Source organism: Egretta garzetta, unplaced genomic scaffold, assembly GCF_000687185.1.
Source record: "Egretta garzetta isolate BGI_Z169 unplaced genomic scaffold, ASM68718v1 scaffold79, whole genome shotgun sequence".
Classification (NCBI taxonomy): Eukaryota; Metazoa; Chordata; class Aves; order Pelecaniformes; family Ardeidae; genus Egretta; species Egretta garzetta.
This window is the reverse complement of record NW_009260791.1, coordinates 7436343-7457875: the sequence shown is the minus strand read 5'-3', so window position 1 is coordinate 7457875 and position 21533 is coordinate 7436343. Positions and strand designations below refer to the sequence as shown.

Genomic DNA, 21533 nt, shown 5'->3' with positions numbered 1-21533 from the left:
TACTTGAATAGCATTTAGAAATAAGTTTTGTTCAGGTAGACCATAGTTAAATTTTACTAGTGGATTGAATTCTGAATTGCACTTCCTAGTATACAGCTGTAATTTGAATTACACATGACTGATTTAAAGGGCACTAAATTTTCTTAAGGCTTACTCATAAGCATAGATAATGATGTCTTGTGGGTATAAAATCATACAGTTAAAAATACTTTGAAGTTATTCTTTTTGGAAACTTAAGTGTTTCTAAAAACAAAAATTTATACACTTTTGACTGAAATAATCTTGCTACATAGAAATTGAAATATAATATTCATAATCCTACTACTGTCATAGTTGTGTTAAGTTGACAGAAAGTTCCTTCGAGTTGGATATTTATATTTAAACTGTATTGACCTAGTATAGTGGGATCTTATCTTCCTGGCATGGTCTCAGGAAATCCCCTGATATCTTTACCAAAGCCGCTGCTTTTGGCTTTGGCCTGTTGAGAGGCAGCCTGAGTCAGAAGTTTCAAGCTGTTCTAAATTTTTGTAGTGGTTAAGACTCCTGAAGAGTACAACAGTTGTTTCAGGTTTTCTTCAATGTGCCTCTTGTTTCTGTTGGTTGGTTTTTTTTGTTGGGTTTTGTTTTAGTTTTTTTTTACTTGCAAGTTGTGGTCTGGGTTTGATATTTTCAAGTTAGTCAGAGAAAGCTTTAATAGTAGAAGTACAAGTTATTGTAATGATGTAGAAAGCAAATTTAGCTTGATAGCTAGAATGTTGGTAAGCATTCACAGTATCTAAGAACGTTGAGTGCATAGTGCTTTTGAGAAGTATTCACTTCTATGTGCGTTGTGTTGAAGTGAGAGTAGTTCCAGTTAATGTGATGAGTCATTCTAGTTTGCGATATACTCATTGTGGTTTTTTTAACTGTTGATTTTTTTTTTTTTTTTTTTTTTTTTGCAAGAGAGATGCAGTTTTATTAGTTTTGGAACTTATTCACCGTGATTTTCTGTGTTGTTTTAGATGAGCAGCTAGCAGTCTTTAATTACAGAAACTCAAAAATGAATGAAATTATGTTTTCCTTGTTCAGCGTTATTTAGTCCATGGGAGGGACGTTAGTGCACCACTATTTACAAGTTACTTGCTGGGGCTTTTTTGAGAATTTTGACCACTTGAACGTGGAAGGAATCTGAATGTGGAAGGAATCAATAAAACTTTTGTACTGCTTTCTGAATATTTCTTAAAGCTCTTACTGATAAGTTTTCTAAATTGTTCAGCTGTATGTAAAGGGAAAATAAGATACACATGTAACTATTCTTGCTTTTTATAGTGATTTTGAAATACAGAAATCTTACGAACAAAATGAAATTGTTTGGAAAAACTCAGCCTTTTGAAGTCTGAGGTCCTCATTGTCTGTCAAAGATTACAACTGGATCTTTTTTTTTTTAAAGTTAATTATTTCTTTAAAAATCAGCTTTGTAGTATGCTGTTGCTTTTTAAAGCCCAAATAGGATGTAACATTTTTGATACTCCTTTCATTTTTATTGGTTTGAGGAGTTTGAGATGTAGTGGTTCTGGGTGGGTTTCTTGTATGGTATTGCAGAAAGCTCTTATGCACAGTCATTTGTGGGTTTTGTGCTTCAGTTTTGCACTTCATTCAGAGACAGAATTTTCCAATGCAGATTTTTACACTGAAAATTTTTTTTTAAATTATGTTGTGGGGCTTTGGGGTTTTTGGGTTTTGCCCCCCCCCTCTCCCTCCTTCCCCCTTTATGACAATGACTTTAAAGTTAAATACACTGAAAGTTTCTTAAAGTAGTATTTACTTTCGTCTTGGAGGTTCTGGAAAATGTTTTAAAGGTAGGCCCAGAATAAGAAAACATTTGAGAAAGAGTCATGACCTTTATGAAAGATGCTTGTTCTGTCCTGATGCTTTCAGAGCCCAGTCTCCCAATTTACAAGATGAAATCATATAAAGGTATGGGCACTAGGACAGATATAGGGAGGCAGGGAATGGATGTAGAGCAATTGTAGGATTCAGGTAAGAAATTGAAGGGAAGAAGGCAAGAGCTGGATGGGTAGGAAGGAGGAAGGGGAGGTTTGGCAAAGGATGGAATAGGAAAAACAACAGTTCCTTTTTACAACCCTGAAATTAACAGCTGTAGTTTGACTGATCTACTAACACATACGTACCAAACTTTTTTTAAAATCTGTTGTGAACACGTTATTAAAGGCAGAAGTAAATACTCAGAATTGTTATACTTGTTGCTATTTGGAAGCATAAATTAAAATGTTTTACTGTGGAAAGTATAGCAATGACAAATCTGTGGCAAGCAGATAATGTTACTTGCCAAGGTCCTCTCACGTTGCTTACTACCAAAGGAAATGAAGCAATTTAAAACTGAGACCAGTTAAATGAGTGTGCTTTGGTCTGAATTATTTGTCCGTTGTTGTTGTCCATAGCACTGCATTTATGTTCTCAGATCTTGTTTCTATATACGGCTAGTCAGAACTGGAAGAACCATCCTTGACCTCTGTTTTCAATTGTCACAGAAATAATTCCTCATAAAACTTTTATCCCCCCCTTCTCACTATTCTGTAAAACTCCAGAACTTCTGTTTCCTCTGTATTGGTGAGGAATCTTCTTGCAATTTCCCATTTTCACCTTCCCTTGCGGTAACCTTCTTCCTCTTGTGACATCTGTCACCCTCCAAACAGGTGAACAATATGGCTGATCTTGACCTGAGTTTCAGAAGATTAAAAAAAAGTTTTGTGGTTCTCTCTGAACTTATGTTTTTGAATGAGGATGACTGAAACTGTGTATAGTATTGTAAACAATGTCATAGCCATGCATCATATAATCTTAATGTTTGTTGATCTATATTAGAAATTACCTGATGCAATTGTGTGATTGCATCCAATTTTTTCTTAGCCGCAGTTATTGTCACTTTAGGAACCTCTGGCCTATTCTTGGCCTTGGTAATTTCATAGAATCGTCTAGGTTGGAAAAGACCTTTAAGATCATCAAATCCAATTGTTAACCTAACACTGCCATCCCACCACTAAACCATGTCCCTAAGCACCTCATCTACCCTTCTTTTAAATACCTCCAGGGATGGGGACTCAACCACCTCCCTGGGCAGTCCATTCCAGAGCCTGACAACCCTTTCTGTGAAGAAATTTTTCCTAATGTTTAACCTAAACCTTCCGTGGCGCAACTTGAGGCCATTTCCCCTTGTCCTATCGTCCATCACCAGGGAGAAGAGGCCAACCCCCACCTCACTACAGCCTCCTTTTAGGCAGTTGTAGAGGGCACTAAGGCCTCCCCCCAGCCTCCTCTTCTCCAGACTAAACAACCCCAGTTCCCTCAGCCACTCCTTGTAAGACTTCTGCTCCAGACCTCTCACCAGCTTTGTTGCTCTCCTCTGGACATGCCCCAGCAACGCAACGTCTTTCCTCTAGTGAGGGGCCCAAAACTGAACACAGTATTCAAGGTGCGGCCTCACCAGCACTGAGTACACTGTGGGCACGACCACTTCCCTACTCCTGCTGGCCACACTATTCCTGATACAAGCCAGGATGCCACTGGCCTTCTTGGCCACCTGGGCACACTGCTGGCTCCTATTCAGCCGGCTGTCAACCAGTATCTCCAGGTCTTTTTTCACCAGGCAGCTTTCCAGTCACTCCTCCCCAAGCCTGTAGCGCTGCATGGGGTTGTTGTGACCAAAGTGCAGGACCCAGCACTTGGCCTTGTTGAACCTCATACAGTTGGCCTCAGCCCATCGATCCAGCCTGTCCGGGTCCCTTGGCAGTGCCTTCCTCCCCTCGAGCAGATCGACACTCCCACCCAGTTTGGTGTCATCTGCATCATTTCCGGCTAATGACTTCCTACTGTATAGTTACAGGTGGTTTATAGTACATGCACATTATAGTACATAGACACATGTATAGTATATACACATAGTACATGTTCATTATAGTAAATACACATTCCAGTGCATGATTTTTCCATTAGTCTAGGACTTTGTCCTTTTTTTTGTTGAATATCATTCTGTTTATGTTACTCCAGTTGTCCCAGTAGTTTACTACATGCCACCATCAAATGCCTTACTGAAGTCCAGATTGGTAAAACCAACTGGTCTTCATAGTTTCTTTGCCTCTAGAAAAGAATACATGTTTTCAAGGGAGAAGGTTTTAATCAGTCTAGCATAGTCTAACTTGTGATGCACCCACCTTTATTCTATTTGATGTTATTACCATGTTTCTAAATGCTCTGAAAAATTTATTGTATGGCCTAGCATGTCCTGTTAACGTATTGACCGTTAGACTTTTTCTGGTAGGGAAGTATATGAAGAAAAGCGGAGAGATGGAGAAAAAAGAAAGCAGACTGGCTTCAGGGTCATAGGACCTTTTAGCCAAGTTGGCATGGAGCTGTGTGCACACACTCTGCTTGAAAGCTTTCAAGTGCATGTTGTATGCCCATATTTTTTAAGCTGTGATGTGCTTTTTTTCCCCCCCTATGGAGCTTTTTCTGTAAAATCACCTAGTCCTTTCTGCTGTTATTATGCAAAATATCTCTCAGATTAAATGCATTTTCCAGAATGAATTCTCCCCTATATCAACATGCTTTCTATGTTTGATTGTTCGTTTCCTTACCAGTGTTTACAAACTTGGAGGAACTAAGCAGAGAGTCCAATATTCATAGGCAACTTTGCCTCAGCTGTTTCCACTTTGCCAAGTTAGACCTCTCCAGCCGAGATGTGTGCTTTGTGTCTTTTTCAAAAATTGCAAGTGAGAACTACAAGTAGATGCTTATCTCAATTAGAATCTTTAAGGCTGTAATACTGAGGTCTACTATAGATTATTGTGTGTTGGTACACAGCAGTTTCTTTAAAAGCAAGAGCCTTGCAGGCGCCATACAATAAATTAATTTTGTCTTCAGTTTAACTTGAGTTTGGAGATATGGAGCAACAGAGAAAATGCGGAAAATTTCAGAACATGAAAGGGCAGTGAACATTCCTAGAGGATAAGGATCTTTCTGGAGGAAGCCTTCTTACATCCCAGACAGGAGGAACCTCTTCATGTGTGTGCAATAACCCTAAAGCTGCAACTTTCATGCAGTTCATGCATTGATATGAGGCCCAAACTGCAGTGCTCCTTGGCTTTTCATTGTTCTCACCATGTTCTTCTCGTATGTAAACAAGCTTGATAGAAATATTTTTAAAATTATTTATCAACTATTATTGATTTATCTATTATTATTATTACTACATTAAATAATTGCAAGTTATTTTTGACCCTTGTCTTAATTTAGTAATTCCCTGTACATCAGGAAGCCTGCCTGATCTGGAAGCCTGTAGCTATTCTATATAGTTACAATTAATACCCTTATTATTTAGCTTTACTATGGAATTGATGAGTATTAAAAATTTACCCCTCTAATTTAGAGCTCTTACCTTTTTGAACGCTTTGAGTTATATTGAGTGTCTAATGTAGGCTGTATTTTTTTTCCCCCTTTTATAAAGTATAGTTATTTTAGTTTTTATCCTCCCCAGCATATAAAGAACAGCAAATATCCTGAGTAAATTTCTGCAAAGGGAAAGGCAGAGCCTCATCTTGAAATAAATTCTGCAGGCTTCTTGCCTTGTTACAGAAGAATTATTTTGTTAATACATTTGTAAAAGTAGGAATAAGATTAGTATGAGTATCTCATTTTTTTTTTTGTATGGAAAAAAAAAAACTTGAAATACTTGTGAAAACAAATCCTAACTACAGAGATCTTGTAAACCGTATAGTAAACCGACCAGTGATAATTCTTTGACATGCCATTGTTAAAAGTTATTAAATCTGAAAAGTTTTCACTATTTTTGTTCTTTGGCCAATAGTCAATAATTTTATTACTCAAGGTCTGATTTTTATTTTTTTTTTGGTGACTGGAGTTTCCAGCTGTGTTGTTAAATTGAATCTGAAAAACAGAACTTTAAAACACTATGCCTTGTAACCTTGTTTGCAAACAACATTTGTTGCTTCCAAAAGATGAATTATGTTTTTTCCATTTTCCTTTGCACCAAGATGGTTGTAAGATGCCTTCTAATTTGAATTAACCTGAAAACTTGTCTCGGTATTTCAGCAAAATCGACCAGCACCTAGATGAATTCTCACATACCTTACTCAAACTTGTTTTAGAACGTGGTATTTCTAGTACAGGTTTGGCATCTATTTTTCTATGTTTAAACTTGTTTGCTCTCATTCTAATTTCAAAACGATACGAAATGTTATGTTGAAACTATTACTGAAATAGTGTCAGGAACTGTATAGCCCATGTGTGTTGATCTCAGTTTTAGTAAGAGTATGGTAAACATGTGATAAGGGGGAGATCAGCTTATATTTTTCTTAGCTGTTCTTGTGTAAATTCAATGGTTGACTTAGCAAAGTGCTGTCTACTTCAGACTGGAATGTGCAGTGATTTTTTTTTTTTTCTTTCTTTCTCCTGAGGAGTATAGGAAATACTAAAATCTGTACTTTTGGTTTTCATCTGCTCAAATTTAGCACTCTTAAAATGCATATTAGGAGCCATATGCCTTCTTGAGCCTCTTTAGTTTAAAACTTAGTGTAACAAGCTGGAACTCTAAAAATGGTTGAAAGCATGAGGGGAAGAAAGAGAGAGCATGTTAGGGACCATAATCTCCATTATTCATATGTTGTATAGTTTCTGACGAACTAGCCATGAATTAGAGATTACAAATGCTTTATTAAGCCTATAAAATGAATGCTGTTCATGGTACATGGTTTTATGAAGTATTTTAATAGTCCCAAAATATTGACTTTGCCCTCCATGACCCTAGAACTGATTGCAAATGAAGCAGGCAGAGAATTTCTGTTGTATTAAAAGTAGTAGTGAAGTGTGTGGGAAGTAGAGAAGTGACTGAATTTCCCCTTTGATAAATAAATGATGGTAGTCCTGGTGGGATGGAAGTGAGAGGAAGAAAAGAAGGGGAGCCCCTCTTGAACAGAGGGGACTTGCCAGAGTAAGCAGCCCATCCATAAAGGGGGTTGATAGATAGCTTTGGGCAGTTTTTTAGTTTTCTAAGTTAATTTTAAAAGGTTGTGTTTAAGTGCATTGTACTCTCAAGACTCACAGCTGGCTGAAGTCTCAGCCTAGTTTCCCTTTAAAACATGAGTGCTGCTTATCTGATTCCTTAGTACCTACAGTCAAGAGGGCTAATAATCCTGAGTGTACTTTAAATCTACATTTTTCACAATTTTATGCTTTTTATGATAATATTTCTAGTTTTGAAATCAAGAATTGGATACTGTGCTGTGCTAGAATACATGTTTTCATGTTTACCTTGTCCTTTATTAAGAGGACTTCAGGTACTCTTTTGCAACACACGTTTCAGTGATTACTGTAATTAAAGCAATATTTCAGGTAAATTCTTTTGGTATCAGCAATGAAAGGCAAGTTTGGGATTCTCAGAGTTAAAATACTTTCCTGCCAAAATGTATAAGCATCAGCTGGAGGTTTGGCATTAACCTCTGTTGTGGTATGAAGAGAAGTTGTCTTTGGCAAGAAGCAAACAGTGAAACCCATGCTGGAAAGCTCAACATTAGTGCAGCAACCAATTATAAAAACCCCCCAGATTTATATGAAAACTAAGGATTTCAGCTTTATGATGTTGGGCTTGTGTTTTAATTACTAACATGACACAGTGGTATGTGAAACAATGAGCTTTTTGCTAGGATTAACTAACAAAACTTTTGTGCTGGTTCCTGCCTTCTCTAATTTGGTACCTATTAGTCCTTTTTTATTATGATATGGAAGAAACATAGAAAATTATCTTTGACTGTACCTAGATTAGTGCTTGCTGTACTCAGTATTAGGTGGCTGCTGTGTTGTGGGAAGTAGGTGTATTGGGCAGAACTGTTGAACTAAAAATACCTGTGGCAAAATCATAATCTCTCTGCCAAAATCTAGGAATTTAGAAATGATTCACCTTTTTCAGGTGCTGTTTAACTAAATAGTTTAATATTTAACAGTGTTTTTGTTTAAATACTGTTTCATTAGAGAAATTTTAAAAGTTAATTTTATATAGAAAAGTTTTTGATATTCGTTATCTTGACTAGCAGGTTGAAGAGTTCTGTGCTATGACTGATGGATCAGAAAAGCTGCTATTTTCTCAGAGTGGGAAACAGGGATTAAAAAAACGCTTTCACTAAAGCTTATTTTTGTTAGAAATAAGACCTGTATTTTTTTCCTGAAGTCAGTTGATCTTTTGGGAAGGATCAGGTCTCTTTCACAGTATCATGCCTTTGCTTTCAGAACAAGTTCTCTGCTTAGGAAGTCTAGACTTGCAACTAGAGAAATTACAGAAATCTCAGAACAGGAAATAACATGGTGGTTTTTTAATACTTTAAAGTTCTGTTGTTAATTTGCAGAACTATTTTTTTTTTGTGAAGATCGTGCAGATAGTGTTATTTCCAGGAAGATTTGATCTGCGCTGTCGTTGGAGAGTTTGCTTACTCACATGCCCCAAAAGAAAGGGAAACTGTAAGGGAGATATTTTAATAAATACTGGACAGGAGGGACACAAAATACATAATGATACATAATGGGAAATAGCTGATAAAATTATTTTTGTAACTTTGCCATGTGAAATCCTAATTTCATGTTTATGGAATAGCCCTGCAACGATAACCTCTTTTCCTACTCCTAGATCAGTTTGAAAAGGACTTCAGGATTTTTTTTCATTGTTCTTTAAATCCTTTAGACAAATTCTCACTTTCCAAATTGGAGACTAAACTGATCGTTTCAGGTAGATATTACATCTAAGAAATGTTTCTGCTTTTTTGAGTGTGTAATGTCGTACTTGATAACTCAGTCCCTTAGAACCATTCTAATAAATGCAGGACAATTATTAGAGAAGAACAGTCTTTATTCCAGCTTTGCAGACATATTTGATATTTCATGCTATTTCCAGGTATTCTATACAGATAATAATATTCATTACTATTATAATTGTCATAAAAATTCTGTAAAACCCTAGTTTATTATTCCATTAACCAGACTGCTTTCCACTCACACCAACAAAATTTGTTTATATTTAATTATGTTATGCTAATATTATGTCTTAATCAAAGAGAAATGCACGGTCTTTTTTCTATCTGCTGGGTCTGAAATATACAGTCTGGGTTTTGCTCTATTTATTCTGATGGTGGGGATGTGCCCTGAACACTTTGGAAAAAAAACAAATTTCATTTTGTTTTTGCTTTTTTCATTGCGTTAACGAATGCATCTCTAAAATGATCTTTCATTCAACATTTGACAAAAATGTTTCACTGTCTTACCTGTTCTTTAGCTTCAGCTTGGCCCTTTCAGCTGCTGCTCATCAGAACTGGATGGATACATTTGTTGCCTAATTAAATAGGATTTTACCACTAACGAGAAAATTGGCCAATAAATTAGGTTGAGTACGGGGGACTTCAGAGCAAGGGATTGTTGCATTGGGAAGGAGGACAAAAAAGCTGTTTCTAATCTGAAGGCTCATACTGGTTGGAGCATCGATATTTTATCCAAGATGAATAAAAGTTATGCAAAGACTTAACATTTGAAAAGAATGCTTTCAAATATCATCTGCTTTGGTCATGAAAGTTTATCCTAAAGTTTTATCCTAAGCTTTTTTTTCTAAACTTTTTATTAGATTTTCAGTTAATGTAAAACTTGCGGAGAAATAAATTGCTGGAGAGCAATTTCTTTATAAAGTTTTGAAGAACTCTCTAATAAATATTCCTTCCTTCTAAATTATAAGTGCCAAACCTTTTATAGAAATCCTAAATTTGAAAGATAAGCCTAATTTTTTGTTAGCCTTCTGTTACCATCATCAATCATGGGTACTCTGCTGCTGATTTCAAGAAGCACAAGCTGTCTTACAAAGAGGCATTCCACATAAAAAGCCTTACTTGTTTAATTAGGTTATTGAAAGGCTTTGATTAACAGATTGTTTTATCCAGTGTTGGAGAAGTTCTACAGGTGCTGTAGGCTGATGGTTGGAGAAATGTTCTTTAGGCTGTAGTTTCCAGTTTTCCCTAAAGAGTTCAGCTCATTAATTCTCAGTGGGCAAGTCAATTATGAATATGGACCTTGCTAACTTGATGTTCTAGGTAGTCTGTAAGGGCTGATTAAGTAAATTTGATGGCACAAAATTGTAGAAGTTAACACCCCCCCCTCTTTTTTTTTTCCACAAAGTAATTGAAACTCAAGACTCTTCTAGATTTAAAACACAGAAATAAGTAGATGTAAAACATAGAAATGACGTTTAGTCTTACAATTTATACAGTTCTAGAAACCTTATTAAATTTAAATCTGGCTGTTGTGCTTTTTGTGTTTCTTTCGTTTTGTACTATTAGATGTTGACTGAAGAGTTTTTATATGAAAATGTAACTGCTTTTAACTAACTTCTTACTGTATATAAACTTAAAGATAAAATGCTAGTTTTTAATGGTGATGTTAATTCAGTTTCCACATTCAGTTGCCACTGTACAGCCAACTGATTGACCACTTCATATGTCCATTTCTGAATATTTTAATCAGCATTCAGAGATTAAATGTGGTATCTGATACAATACAATTCTTGTAATCTTCCAAAGGTGATTTATCAGTTGAACTGATTAAAGTCATTATCGGGGTGGGGTGGGGGGGAAGGGATCAAAACAAGCAAGAAAACTCCATATGAAAGTCATCAGTTTACTAGATTTGATTGGGTGCAAACCTCCTTTTGGCTAAAATCCTGTGCATGTAATGAAGCAATCATGCAACAACTCTAACTCTGAGATTGATTGCTATCATCAAGTTTTTAGCATAGTTGCAATATAAAGATTATTTAGTAACTTCAGTGAGATGCATACAGAAGACGCTCAGGTTTTTTTGTGATATGACACTTTACAGTCTTATCCTAGAAAATTCTGTAGAGGTGTGATTCAAATGTGATTCATGTAGATTCCTTTGTGAGTGGTGCTGAATGTTATTGTCTAAAGACTTGTTGTAGCACTCTGAACAAGTAGTGTGTTTGGTTTTGTCCCTATAGTATTTCAGTTACTGGTGCATTGGGTCACCCTGTTCCTAATGTGATACATTGTAAGTTATTTAAGTGCTTTTTATCTAATGTATGCTATTTTAAAAGTACACTTACTTTTATTCGGTTTGCCATAGAGGAATTTTAATGTCTGATAGACATATGATCTGTTTGTTTTTACTGAATGGTTGCAATATGAGTTAGTTAAAATATTACTTGAATATTACTTAAATAACTCTGTTTTGTTGTAGCCGAAAAAGAAAACTAAGACATTCAATCCTCCAATCCGTAGAAACTGGGAAAGTAATTACTTTGGGATGCCCCTACAGGATCTGGTTACACCTGAGAAACCGATACCTCTGTTTGTTGAAAAATGTGTGCAATTCATTGAAGATACAGGTAAGATAGGAGAATTATTGGAGGAAAGGCTTTCCCACTTTTCATAAAGAGTAAAGCCTCTCATTTTCTGTTTTAAAGTACTTCTAGAATTTTATCCTAGAAATAATTATGGAAAAAGCACATTTAAAAGTAGAATATGTCTCTAAATCGCATGCTTAATATGTGATGGTCTTTTGTCTTTACATAAATATTTAATTTCTTTTCGACAAACATTTGAAGTTTGACATTTGTTTCCTATAATTTAAAAAAAAATGGTATCACTTTCTAATACCAAATGACTTGTAAGCCAATGGCATTCCAGTCTTACACTTGCCACTGTGTTTTACTTCATATATTAAAAAACTCTGAAATCCACTTTTTCCATTTGCAGAAAACAGGTGCTTGGTATGGCTTAATTAGTCAGGTTGCTTGCTTTATTTTGCTGGCAAACCTAGTTTTACATTTTAACTTGGTACAGAGACTGAAGCATTTCTTTTCTAAATACTGTGTAATTCTCTATGAAAAATGTTAAGCAATTTGTTTAACTTGCAGATTCCAGTTTAAGGTAAAATATTAACATAGAAATGTTTGCACTAGGGTGAAATTTTGCAGTATGGTTTTCATCTCTCTCCTTTCTCCCTGGCTCCCTGGCTGTGTGTTTGTCCCCTCTCTTGCTGCTTTCAGCCTATTTACTTACTGTATGACCATGAGGCAAAAGGATGATCTTGCTCATCCAACAGAAGACTACATTTGGGAGTGGGGAGTTGTTTTGAGGTTTGGGAGTGACCCGTGGATGGGTTTTGTTTTTTTTCTTTTTTGTTTTTAAAGATGGCGAGCACCAGTTTTCAGTTAGTGTGTAGATCTTGCTTGCTCTGAAGTTGCATAAATGCTATATTGCTGTATTTGAAGCAAATGAGAGTGTAAGACTGACGGACTGGAGCTGAAACGTGAGCAGGACCATCTTTTGGTGGGTGTCTGCAGTTCAGTATTGTTTAGCATAAAGTAAACCAGCACCTTTTTTCAACGTTTTCTTAGCTCTGTAATATGATTTTGGCTGTAAGATGACAGTAACAGTTTTAGCAAGAGGAAAATTGAAGGGTTTTCTTTCTTAAACTAAAATTCAGTTTTACTGCCATCTGTAAAAGTAGTGTTTCCAGAACTACTACTACAGGTGGCGAGCCTGATAGCTGTTTTTGAAGACTTACATACTGCATTATTGTAATCAAAAAAATTAGGTGAAACCTCAGGCACTGATCTTTTGGGAGTCAGAGATGAAAAGTATAAATCTGTCTTTGACCTTTGCCTCCTATTGATTCCTTGTCCAAAGGTAAGAGCTGTATTTTCCTCCCTCTTGCTTTTGCTTTCCCCATTTCACCCAGGAAAAAATGGGGAAGGAGGAGGAAATGCAAGGATTAATAGGGTGGTATAGACAATCTAAAGTATATTTCGTGTTTGCTATTGCATGTATCAAAAAAAAAACCCCAAAACAAACCATAATTTTATGGATGAGTCACTGTCTGAATCTGTGTTCTTTAAAAATGGCTAAATACAGCTACTATGTATAGCTATATAAACGAGACATTCCCCAGTAATGAAGATGAAAAGACTTTTTGAAGAGTTTGTGGAATCTAAAAGTATTATCTTAATTTTGAGCATGTTTAACTTTGTAAGAATACTTTCAAACAACAAGACTATAAATTCAGATCTAAAGAAAATTGTATTTGCTTAAAAGTAATATCTGATACCTATTCACTTTGTGGTAGACTTTCGAAAGAAAGTCTAGTATTTCTGTCAAAGGATTTTCACCAGCTTATGGAGTGAGAGAGAGAACTAAATAGTGTGGGAACATGATTCTTTATCTCTTTTTCCTCATAGTCATCAAATAACTTAAGCACCCAGAAGATTTAACACTTTTATATTCCTCTAATGACCTGTCTTTGAAGGCTAAGATATTTAGTTAAGCTGCCGATGTGTTCATAATATGAGGGGCTCCTCGAAAGTGGTTACTCAGGAGGTACTGCTTTTCCTTTAGCTGGCTCAGTATATGTTAGTTCAACCTGGGATGCTGCTGTGCAGTTACTGAAAGCTGAAGAATGTTAATTCTAGCCATATGTGTAAGCTGGACAAACATTGTGCCATGCTTTGTTTGTGGCTGTGAAGACAGTAGTTGTTCTGCTGTTTCTGTTAAGCACCTGGTAAAGATGGAACGAAACCTCTACTTTTGATCTGTATTACAGTTTCCTTTATCCTACTCTGGATTCTGTACAAGTAGCTTTGGTTGTTCTTTTCAACTTCCATTTTTGGCTGTGGGTGTTTTATTTTTGGTGTGTATTATTTTTATATTGAGTTAACATTCTGTAGGTATTTGATGAGTTTCAGCAGTGTTCTGCTAGAATGTGTTTGTTGCCTTTGAGAGAGGAGGATGTTCACTTGCATTGCCTTAAAATCCTGTACTGAGATAGATTCACATCACTGACTTTGGGACTGTCTGAGAGAAAATTTCACGAATACAGTTTTGGAGATGATCAGTCTGCAGAAGGCAAGTCAGGACCTATTGGCTTCAGGCTGGAGTCCAGAGCGGTACCATTCCCATTTGATAAAGCTATTGTATCAGCTGCTCAGCCCTGGGGAGTCACCCAATACCACAGCTGTCTTTGAGCAAGTCAGCCTGCTATCAGTACTAACTGAACCGAATACCAGTGTTTACTAGCATTGTGTTTTCATCAAGGAGTGCATTCTTCTCCAACTCTTCTTGAATGAGGCTAATCAGTATATTTCACTTACAGAGGACATATTTGTTTAGCTTTTCCTTTTAAGGTACTTTCATGGAGTTCAGCTCCTTCCCTTTGTATTACCCCATGTAATTTGCATTGTGTCTGGGTCGCAGGTTTTTTGCAGAGATACGATTAATCTCAAATTGGGGGGCTAATCTTAATTTTTAATGTTCCCTATCACTGCCTCATGAAATTATACAAGATGGTATAATACCCACTTTGTACCCACTCATCTAAATTGTGACTGAGGCTGGAAAGTACTCAGTGTGAAAAACAGTTTTCTCTGCTTTGTTTTGGATGTTTAGAGGAGAAGATAGTATCAGAAAGTGTCTTTGAAGATTCTTACTCCACCATAAACCTTTAAGAATTGAGCACATGCAGAAAATACCATCAGAGTTTTGTTTTACCGTACTGTTCTGGAATATCCTTCCCCCACCGCCCCCCCCCAAAAAAAAAAAAAAAAAAAAAGTGCATCAGTAGAAGACAATTTGGAAAATCTGAAGTAAATACAGGAGCTGAAAAGTTCTAGCCTTTTACAAATCAACAGATTTTCTTTTCAAGGAGCCATATGGATCCTGTCAGGGTAAAGGGAGATCTGGTAGAGATAAGGGATCCTAAGTCAGGGCCTACAGATGTAGGTATTTTCTGTGTGTTCCTGTTTAGATTTATTCTGAACTGGTTTAGCTTTATGGAGACAACTAATTTCTGGTTTTGAAAGATAATCTAGGGCTTGAATCTCTTTGGAATCTTTTTGGTAGTATTGGAAGTAGAAACTGGGAGAGCAAAGTGGTTAATACTTGAGCAGATCTAAACCTAATAAGCAGTAAGTGTGTGTCAGAACCTCCATTTCAACAGCAGTGCATACTGTTGCTGATGCTAGTAGAACAAAGCAGTAATAGCGTGTAATACTTTGTCTTGTTGGGAGCTACTGATAAAAAAAAACTTTGTACAATGCCATGTAAGATTATCTTAAATGTAATAACACTGTCATTTCTGGATAAGGAATGAGGAAAGCTTGGGTAAATATCGTAAACAAACTTTGCTTGTGTAGTCACACATTGTCCATGATTATAGGAAAACCTTTTCTCTATCCAGGCTGCTCAGTTTTGAATTAATTGTAATTATAGCAGGATGAGTAATCTTTTGGTTGTTTGTCATAGCTTTTTCTTGTTGGTTCATTGAACAAGATGATCAAAAGAATTGTTATCTCAGGTAAGTAGCTTGATATTGGTGAATTATCATCCACTAAACATCTTGATACAAATGTATAATGTTTTCAGGAAAACATATTTTCTGGTAAAGATATTGTGATCTTATCTGTAACCTTTTACAAACTGTATAAACACTTTTCTGTCACTAGTGACATAGCATAATGTATAAGCTGTTGAAGTTTGTATGCTTTTACCTCCATCACATTCTTTGCAAATCAGTGTGTAGCTTGCTCTTGAGGGCAGCTACTTAAATTGACTTCTTGACATTAGTTTTCAGTTACAGGCTTCCGAAAGAAGATTGTTGTTCTGGTGTATTTTCTTGCTTTCTCCTGATGGACTGAATAGCATTTTGTTACATCAGTTGAAATGAACTTTTTAACTGTTTTGGTTTTCTGCAAACTGGATTTATGGGAATGTATTTAGCAGAGAAACTAGAGTGCAGTTTTGATTTTTAACAAGATTGTAGTGGCTGGTTTTGTATAGATGTAATGGTGCTCTGATATGATAAGATGTGCTAGAAAAAAAAAGAACTGCTAATTAAAAAAAAAAAAAATCTGTCCAATGTAGACCATTACTTTTTTTAGTACAACTCATTTTTTCTAAATGTAGGCAGCAGAACTGAGATAATTTTTGAAGCTAAACTGTTTGTTAACAGTATTAATAGCATGAATTCTGTTTCTCTAAGAATTATCATGTAGGGAATAAGGAGGATATTCTGATACTGATAGTTTTGTTTGAGAAAGAGGAACACAGATTTCTGAAGGCTGATTTAATGTTTAACTTTAACAAAATGTTGGTATGGTTTGATTTTTATTTTGCAATACCATGTAAAAATGTATATTGAATGATTTTTTTATGTGTAAAAAGTTTACATGTTTATGGCAAGTTTGTAGCTCCAGTGTTTTGTTAGTAACATTTTTATGCTGTTTTACATGACACCAGTTTGATTTTAATTACTCTTTGTGTGCTATTCAACACATACTGTTGTTGATTATTTTCAGCTCTCCCAAATTGATAATAATTTGGGCAAAAATTACTCATGGTAACCGATATTATTAGCATATGAGGGTTTTTTACTATTTCAGTATTCTTTTAATTGGTGTTTTGGATTTATTTTTTGTATGCATCATTATGCATTGGTAGAAAGTTTGGTATAAATTACATTTTATTCTGTTTACCAAGGAAGGAGGCATCGAATTAATATTATGAATATTAGCACAGTTTTGCCATTTAGTAAACATAGCTCTTGACTATATTCAACTCTAATAATAACAGCAGTATTTTAATATGTTTTTTTCTTTGGGTTTTCAAATATTTTTTTAAAAAAACTGTGTAGAATATCAGTATCCATGTACTTCATTGACAAGATTAGAAGTTTTAGATTCTGTACTTCATAGAAAACTGATAACTTTAATGTAGTGTTAAGTCTACATGAAACAATTGAGGGAAGAGAAGCTAATTAGAATAATATGTATTTTAATAATTTAGTTGCTCAATTTATGTGAAACAAGGAATGGAAGAAAGAAGGAAGAATGAATTTGACAGCCACATCTCATTTAATGTCTCACATTGACTCTGTGGAGAGCTATAGGTGAAATTGTGTACTCGGTATATGTACAATAATTACTGCTTTTGATATTTATACCTTTTTGTACTGCTGTTAAATTTACAATTTCAAAGGTAATTTGAGTAAAAGAATATTACCTTCTGTGAATTTCCCTCTCACCTAAGTTATACCCAGGTCTTTTACATTGAATCTGCCATGAGGCCAGATTTTGACATTGAAAGTGTAGATAATGTAAAGTTGGTCTCCAGAGAATGAGGATTGGGTAGAAATAGGAAAAGAAAATGAGCCTGCAGTGCCACTTGAGGTAAAAAGGCTGGTAAATCATTGAAATGTATTCATAGTGGCTGCAAAATCCAGAAATTCAAGATGGATTATCTCCCCTTTTATTCAAAGGGCTTAGGAGAGCTAGAGGCTTTTAGGAGTCTGTTCTGTTGGACAAGAGAGAACAGAAAGGGACAAGTGGCCATCCCCTTTGGCCTGGTGTATGAGACCCAGTGTTCTTGGGGTAGTTTCATAAGAAACAGTCTAACAACCAGTAAGATCCTCTCATGCTATATGTTTCTGCCACTTTTCATTTTGGGTGCTTGTCAGACATCCCTGAATCAGTGGAGTTCACAGTCTTGGAAAGCTACATCAGTAAAACTGGTCAATGTCCTGCTGTTTAGTATTACAGCTGGTAAGTTAAGGGTCAAATACGTGTCAAAACAAGTGCAAGGCAGGGAGCAGGACTATGCAGCTAGGAGTGAGGGAAGGACAGAAGCAGTGATTGATGAGGCAAGGAGTTAGACCATCTTTTTCAGTCATAATGATGAGTTAAGTTGACTCAACTGCCCATGGAACTGTAAGTTTAGCAAAAGAACGCATAGGCCATGATTCTGTTACTCTTGATTCTGGATAGATACAGTAACAATATACTTAAATAGCCCTGCAGTACATTTTGTACCCTCATGAAGTTTGTGAGTGATCCTAGAGTAGGTGGTGTGGTTAATACATTCAAGGCCAGGGCTTCTGTTCAGGGGAATGCAGACAAGCTGGAGGAATGGGACAACAGGAACCTGATGGAACTCAGCGAGGACAAGTGCCAAGTCCTGCAACTAGAATTGCAAGGACTACACCCCTGCAGAGATACATGCTCAGGACTTGACTGGCTGGATAGCAATGCTGCTGAAAAAGATCTGGGGGTTGTGGTGGAGAATAGGCTAAGCATGTGTGCAGCCTTCTGACACTGCCTTCTGTGTTGGACTGTCCCAACAGAAGGGTAGGCACTACAGCAACGGAAGTGATCATTTGTTTTTTACTCTGCACTTGTTACACCTCATCTGAAATACTGCAAGAAGGGTGTTGACAAACTTGATAGAGTCTAGCAGAAGAGGGTCAGGGGCTGGGGCTCCTGACCTCTGGGTTTGTTCAGCTTGGAGAGGGAAAGGCTGAAGAGATACGCAAAAGTGGCTTCCCATACCTATGAGAAGGTTACTGAGAAGGTGCAGCCGGGCTAAAGTACTGAAGTACATGGCAGAAGGATTAGAGACAATGATTATTGAAATGCAAGGTTCCAACTAGAAAGAAAGGAAAAAATCTTGCTCTGAGGATTATTTAAGCGCTGATTGAGGTGCCCAAAGAGATTGTGGGCTCTCTGTCTTTGGAGATATTAAAGATTAGATTTAGATAAGCAAAACAATCTGAATTCAGCTTTGATCCATGTTTGAGCAGAAGGCTGGACTGGATAACCTCCTGAGAATCTCTTCTGTGATCACTTCAAAATTGACATAGAATAGGTTTCGGTATTTAGGAAACTGTACACCAGTTTGTGGTTTGCAACTTTGATATTATTCAACAGGGAGGAAACCCTGTCCACACTCGAGAGTAGGGGAAAACAGGCATCAGTTGTTTCTCCTAATGGAAGACTGACTACCAGACGGATGGAGGAGGAGCACATGCGTTAATTTATTAGTGTGTGAGAATCACTGAAAACTGTAAACAAATATGTTTTGAAATATTCATAAACACATGGTGTGCACTTGAGCTGTATTGCTAATTAAGGTATCTCTTCAAAGGAAACATCATGGGAATTATATAAAGAATTCCTAAACAATGCAGATAGGACCAAGATGTCAGTATCTTTTGCAGAGTACTTACGGGACTTACTCTGTTCCTCTTACTCCTGTAGTTTTCTCCAGGCCCAAAGTGGCCAAACAGCTACTATGTCTGGAATCTTCAGATGTTACCCATTTTTAATGAAGTAAAGAATGCACCTACCTTTTCCTAGGCATGTTTGTCATGTCATATTAAGTTTAATAATTGGTTAATGTTAATTATAGAAATGTTAATTCAGCATTGGATGAGAGCTTCCTATTTTTTGAGCCTTTCTAAAAGTACTGCTTATTTTCTTACACTGCTTACTTTTTACTGAACATTTCAGTATTATATAAATTATTAAAAGAAGCAGTAAGACTTATTTTTGGTTCTGGTTGTCAGTGTGTGAATTGAATGTCATGGATATTTAAATGCCATTGTTGATATGCACAGATAAGAATATGTTAAATGTAGACTTCTAAATGTATTTTATGTAAGTAAATTTAGTGCTAGACTCTTCCTACTTGAAAAGAATTTGGATTCTTTGCTCTGTAATTACATATATTCTAGGTGTATATAGAAATTGCCATTCTGGATCAGTAAGGTGGCGGTTCCTTTAGTCTTGTGTACTAGCATAGGGGATGAGAAGAGGTCAATGTGTGGAATAAAATTATAGAGTGATATAGATCACAAAATTCACAAAAGTAAGTGTGGGAATGATAGTCTCAGCTATTGTAGTAGAGAGTGATTCCTGAAAAGTTTGATTGGTCGCTGTAGGGGAAGGAATTAAACTGGGGAGATACAGACTTGCTGTGATTAGGTGGCATGTACTCAGAAATGTAGACAGAACAGTGATGGTGGAACCTGGCTACGAATGTCAAGTTGGCAGATACTGTGTGACTTCTCAGCAGGCTAAATATTAATATAGCTGTTGTCACTCGGGAAAAGGCTTCAAAATCATCAGAGCTGTCTGAAAACTTCAACTCTCAGTACTTGCTATCAAGCAAGCAAAAAGAATTAAAAGAATTATGAGAGTGAGTGATACAGGGAAAAATTGTGCTATTATGTAATTCCATGGTATGCACACGGTTTGAATACAGGTTACAATTTGGGTCAGTCTGTCTTAAGAGTAGAAAAGAATTGGAAAAGGTGCTGCATGTGACAATAATAGTAACTCTTGGATAAAGAGGGACTGAATTGATTAGCTTAGAAAATTTCTGAGGAAGGGAAATGATACAAATTTTAAAAACTGGTGCTAGGAAAGAGTAGAGAAGTTATTGCCCCCTGTTAATCAAGAACAGAGATTTCATGAAATCTTCAGGTACTGAGCATAAACCCCATGTGCTTTCATGATGTACGTTCCTGAATTACAGAACTGCATTTGCCATGGGTGGTTGTTACAGACCACAAGTAAATGACTTAAAGGAGTTTGGATGAATTAGTGGAGGATAAATCCCCAAGTGGCTATTACAACACTTGATGCAAAAGCCTATGTAAGCCACCATCTGCAAGGAGCTTGGAGAATATACCACAGAGAAATTGCTGGTCCTACTTTTGTCCTACTTTTCCTACCTCTCTCCGCAAGCATATACTAGTTAGCTGGTGTGGAAATGGGATAGTGTGCCAGGTAGACTTTGGTCTGCCCTTGCACTCAAGTTAGTATGTTCTATGCAGGTACTAAGAGTTGTGAAGTATGTTGCTACCTAAAAATGGAAGTGTCCTACCAATTAAATATGCATATAGGTGCAGATGTACCTTGCCCATTTTCTTTGCTTTGAACCCCATGTGAAGTTCCAGTCAGATGGGATGGAACCCTGATTACAACTGGTAGCATAAAAGAAGGCACAAGAAGAGAATTCATTAGGCACTAGGAGGTACTTTGAGAAAGGAATAGTCTAGACAAAGGAGATGAGCTCTGTCCTGAAGTCAATACAGGCTACTGTGACTTGAAATAAGGAGCATCTAATTCTTTAAACCTAAAGGTGTAGTAAAGCTAGCAGGACAGAGAAGCAAATAAATCAGATGATTCTGATGTGTAATATTACAACAGCCATTGTGTCCAGTAAGGATATCTTGAAAATTGCAGCTGGACCAGAAAGGAAGCAGGATAAGAATATAGATAAGAATTCTGAAAAAATCTACGGGCTTGCAGATGAAGGAACTGAATTTTTAAAAAAGCCATCAAGAAAAAATAAATGTTGCATGCTCACTCTCTCTCAGTATGGATATACATTATAGATACACGAGAAGTTTAAAAGCTAAAACTAGTGTACTACAGTGTCTTATACTTGATGAAGATCTTGATGTAACAAGCATTGCAGAGACCTGGTTGGATAATAAAAAACAACAGAGAATTGAAACGTTACTTAAACATTATACTTTCAGACTTCTAGATGTGTGTGTGCACGCAAACAGATTTAACTTGTCTCCTTGTGTGCCTGAGAGAAACAGTATAATGACAGTTGAGCAACCGTTTCATCAAG

The 21533-nt window shown here is 36.4% G+C and overlaps 1 protein-coding gene across 3 annotated transcripts in view; it reads left to right on the top strand.

Annotated features, from left to right (window-relative positions):
* Positions 1-21533, top strand: part of ARHGAP5 (Rho GTPase activating protein 5) — a 46979-nt gene that overhangs the window by 8904 nt on the left and 16542 nt on the right. Inside the window, exons 3-4 of one of the 3 annotated variants that reach the window (XR_004842994.1) lie at positions 11299-11446; positions 12254-12392. Coding sequence is in view for 2 of the 3 variants with exons in the window: in XM_035901995.1 (XP_035757888.1) it covers positions 11299-11446; positions 15360-15415 (204 nt within the window). In the remaining variant the exon portion in view is untranslated. Of the gene's footprint in view, positions 1-11298; positions 11447-12253; positions 12393-15359; positions 15431-21533 lie in introns of those variants that run through there. The other 2 variants (XM_035901995.1, XM_009646700.2) reach the window with 2 other exon arrangements.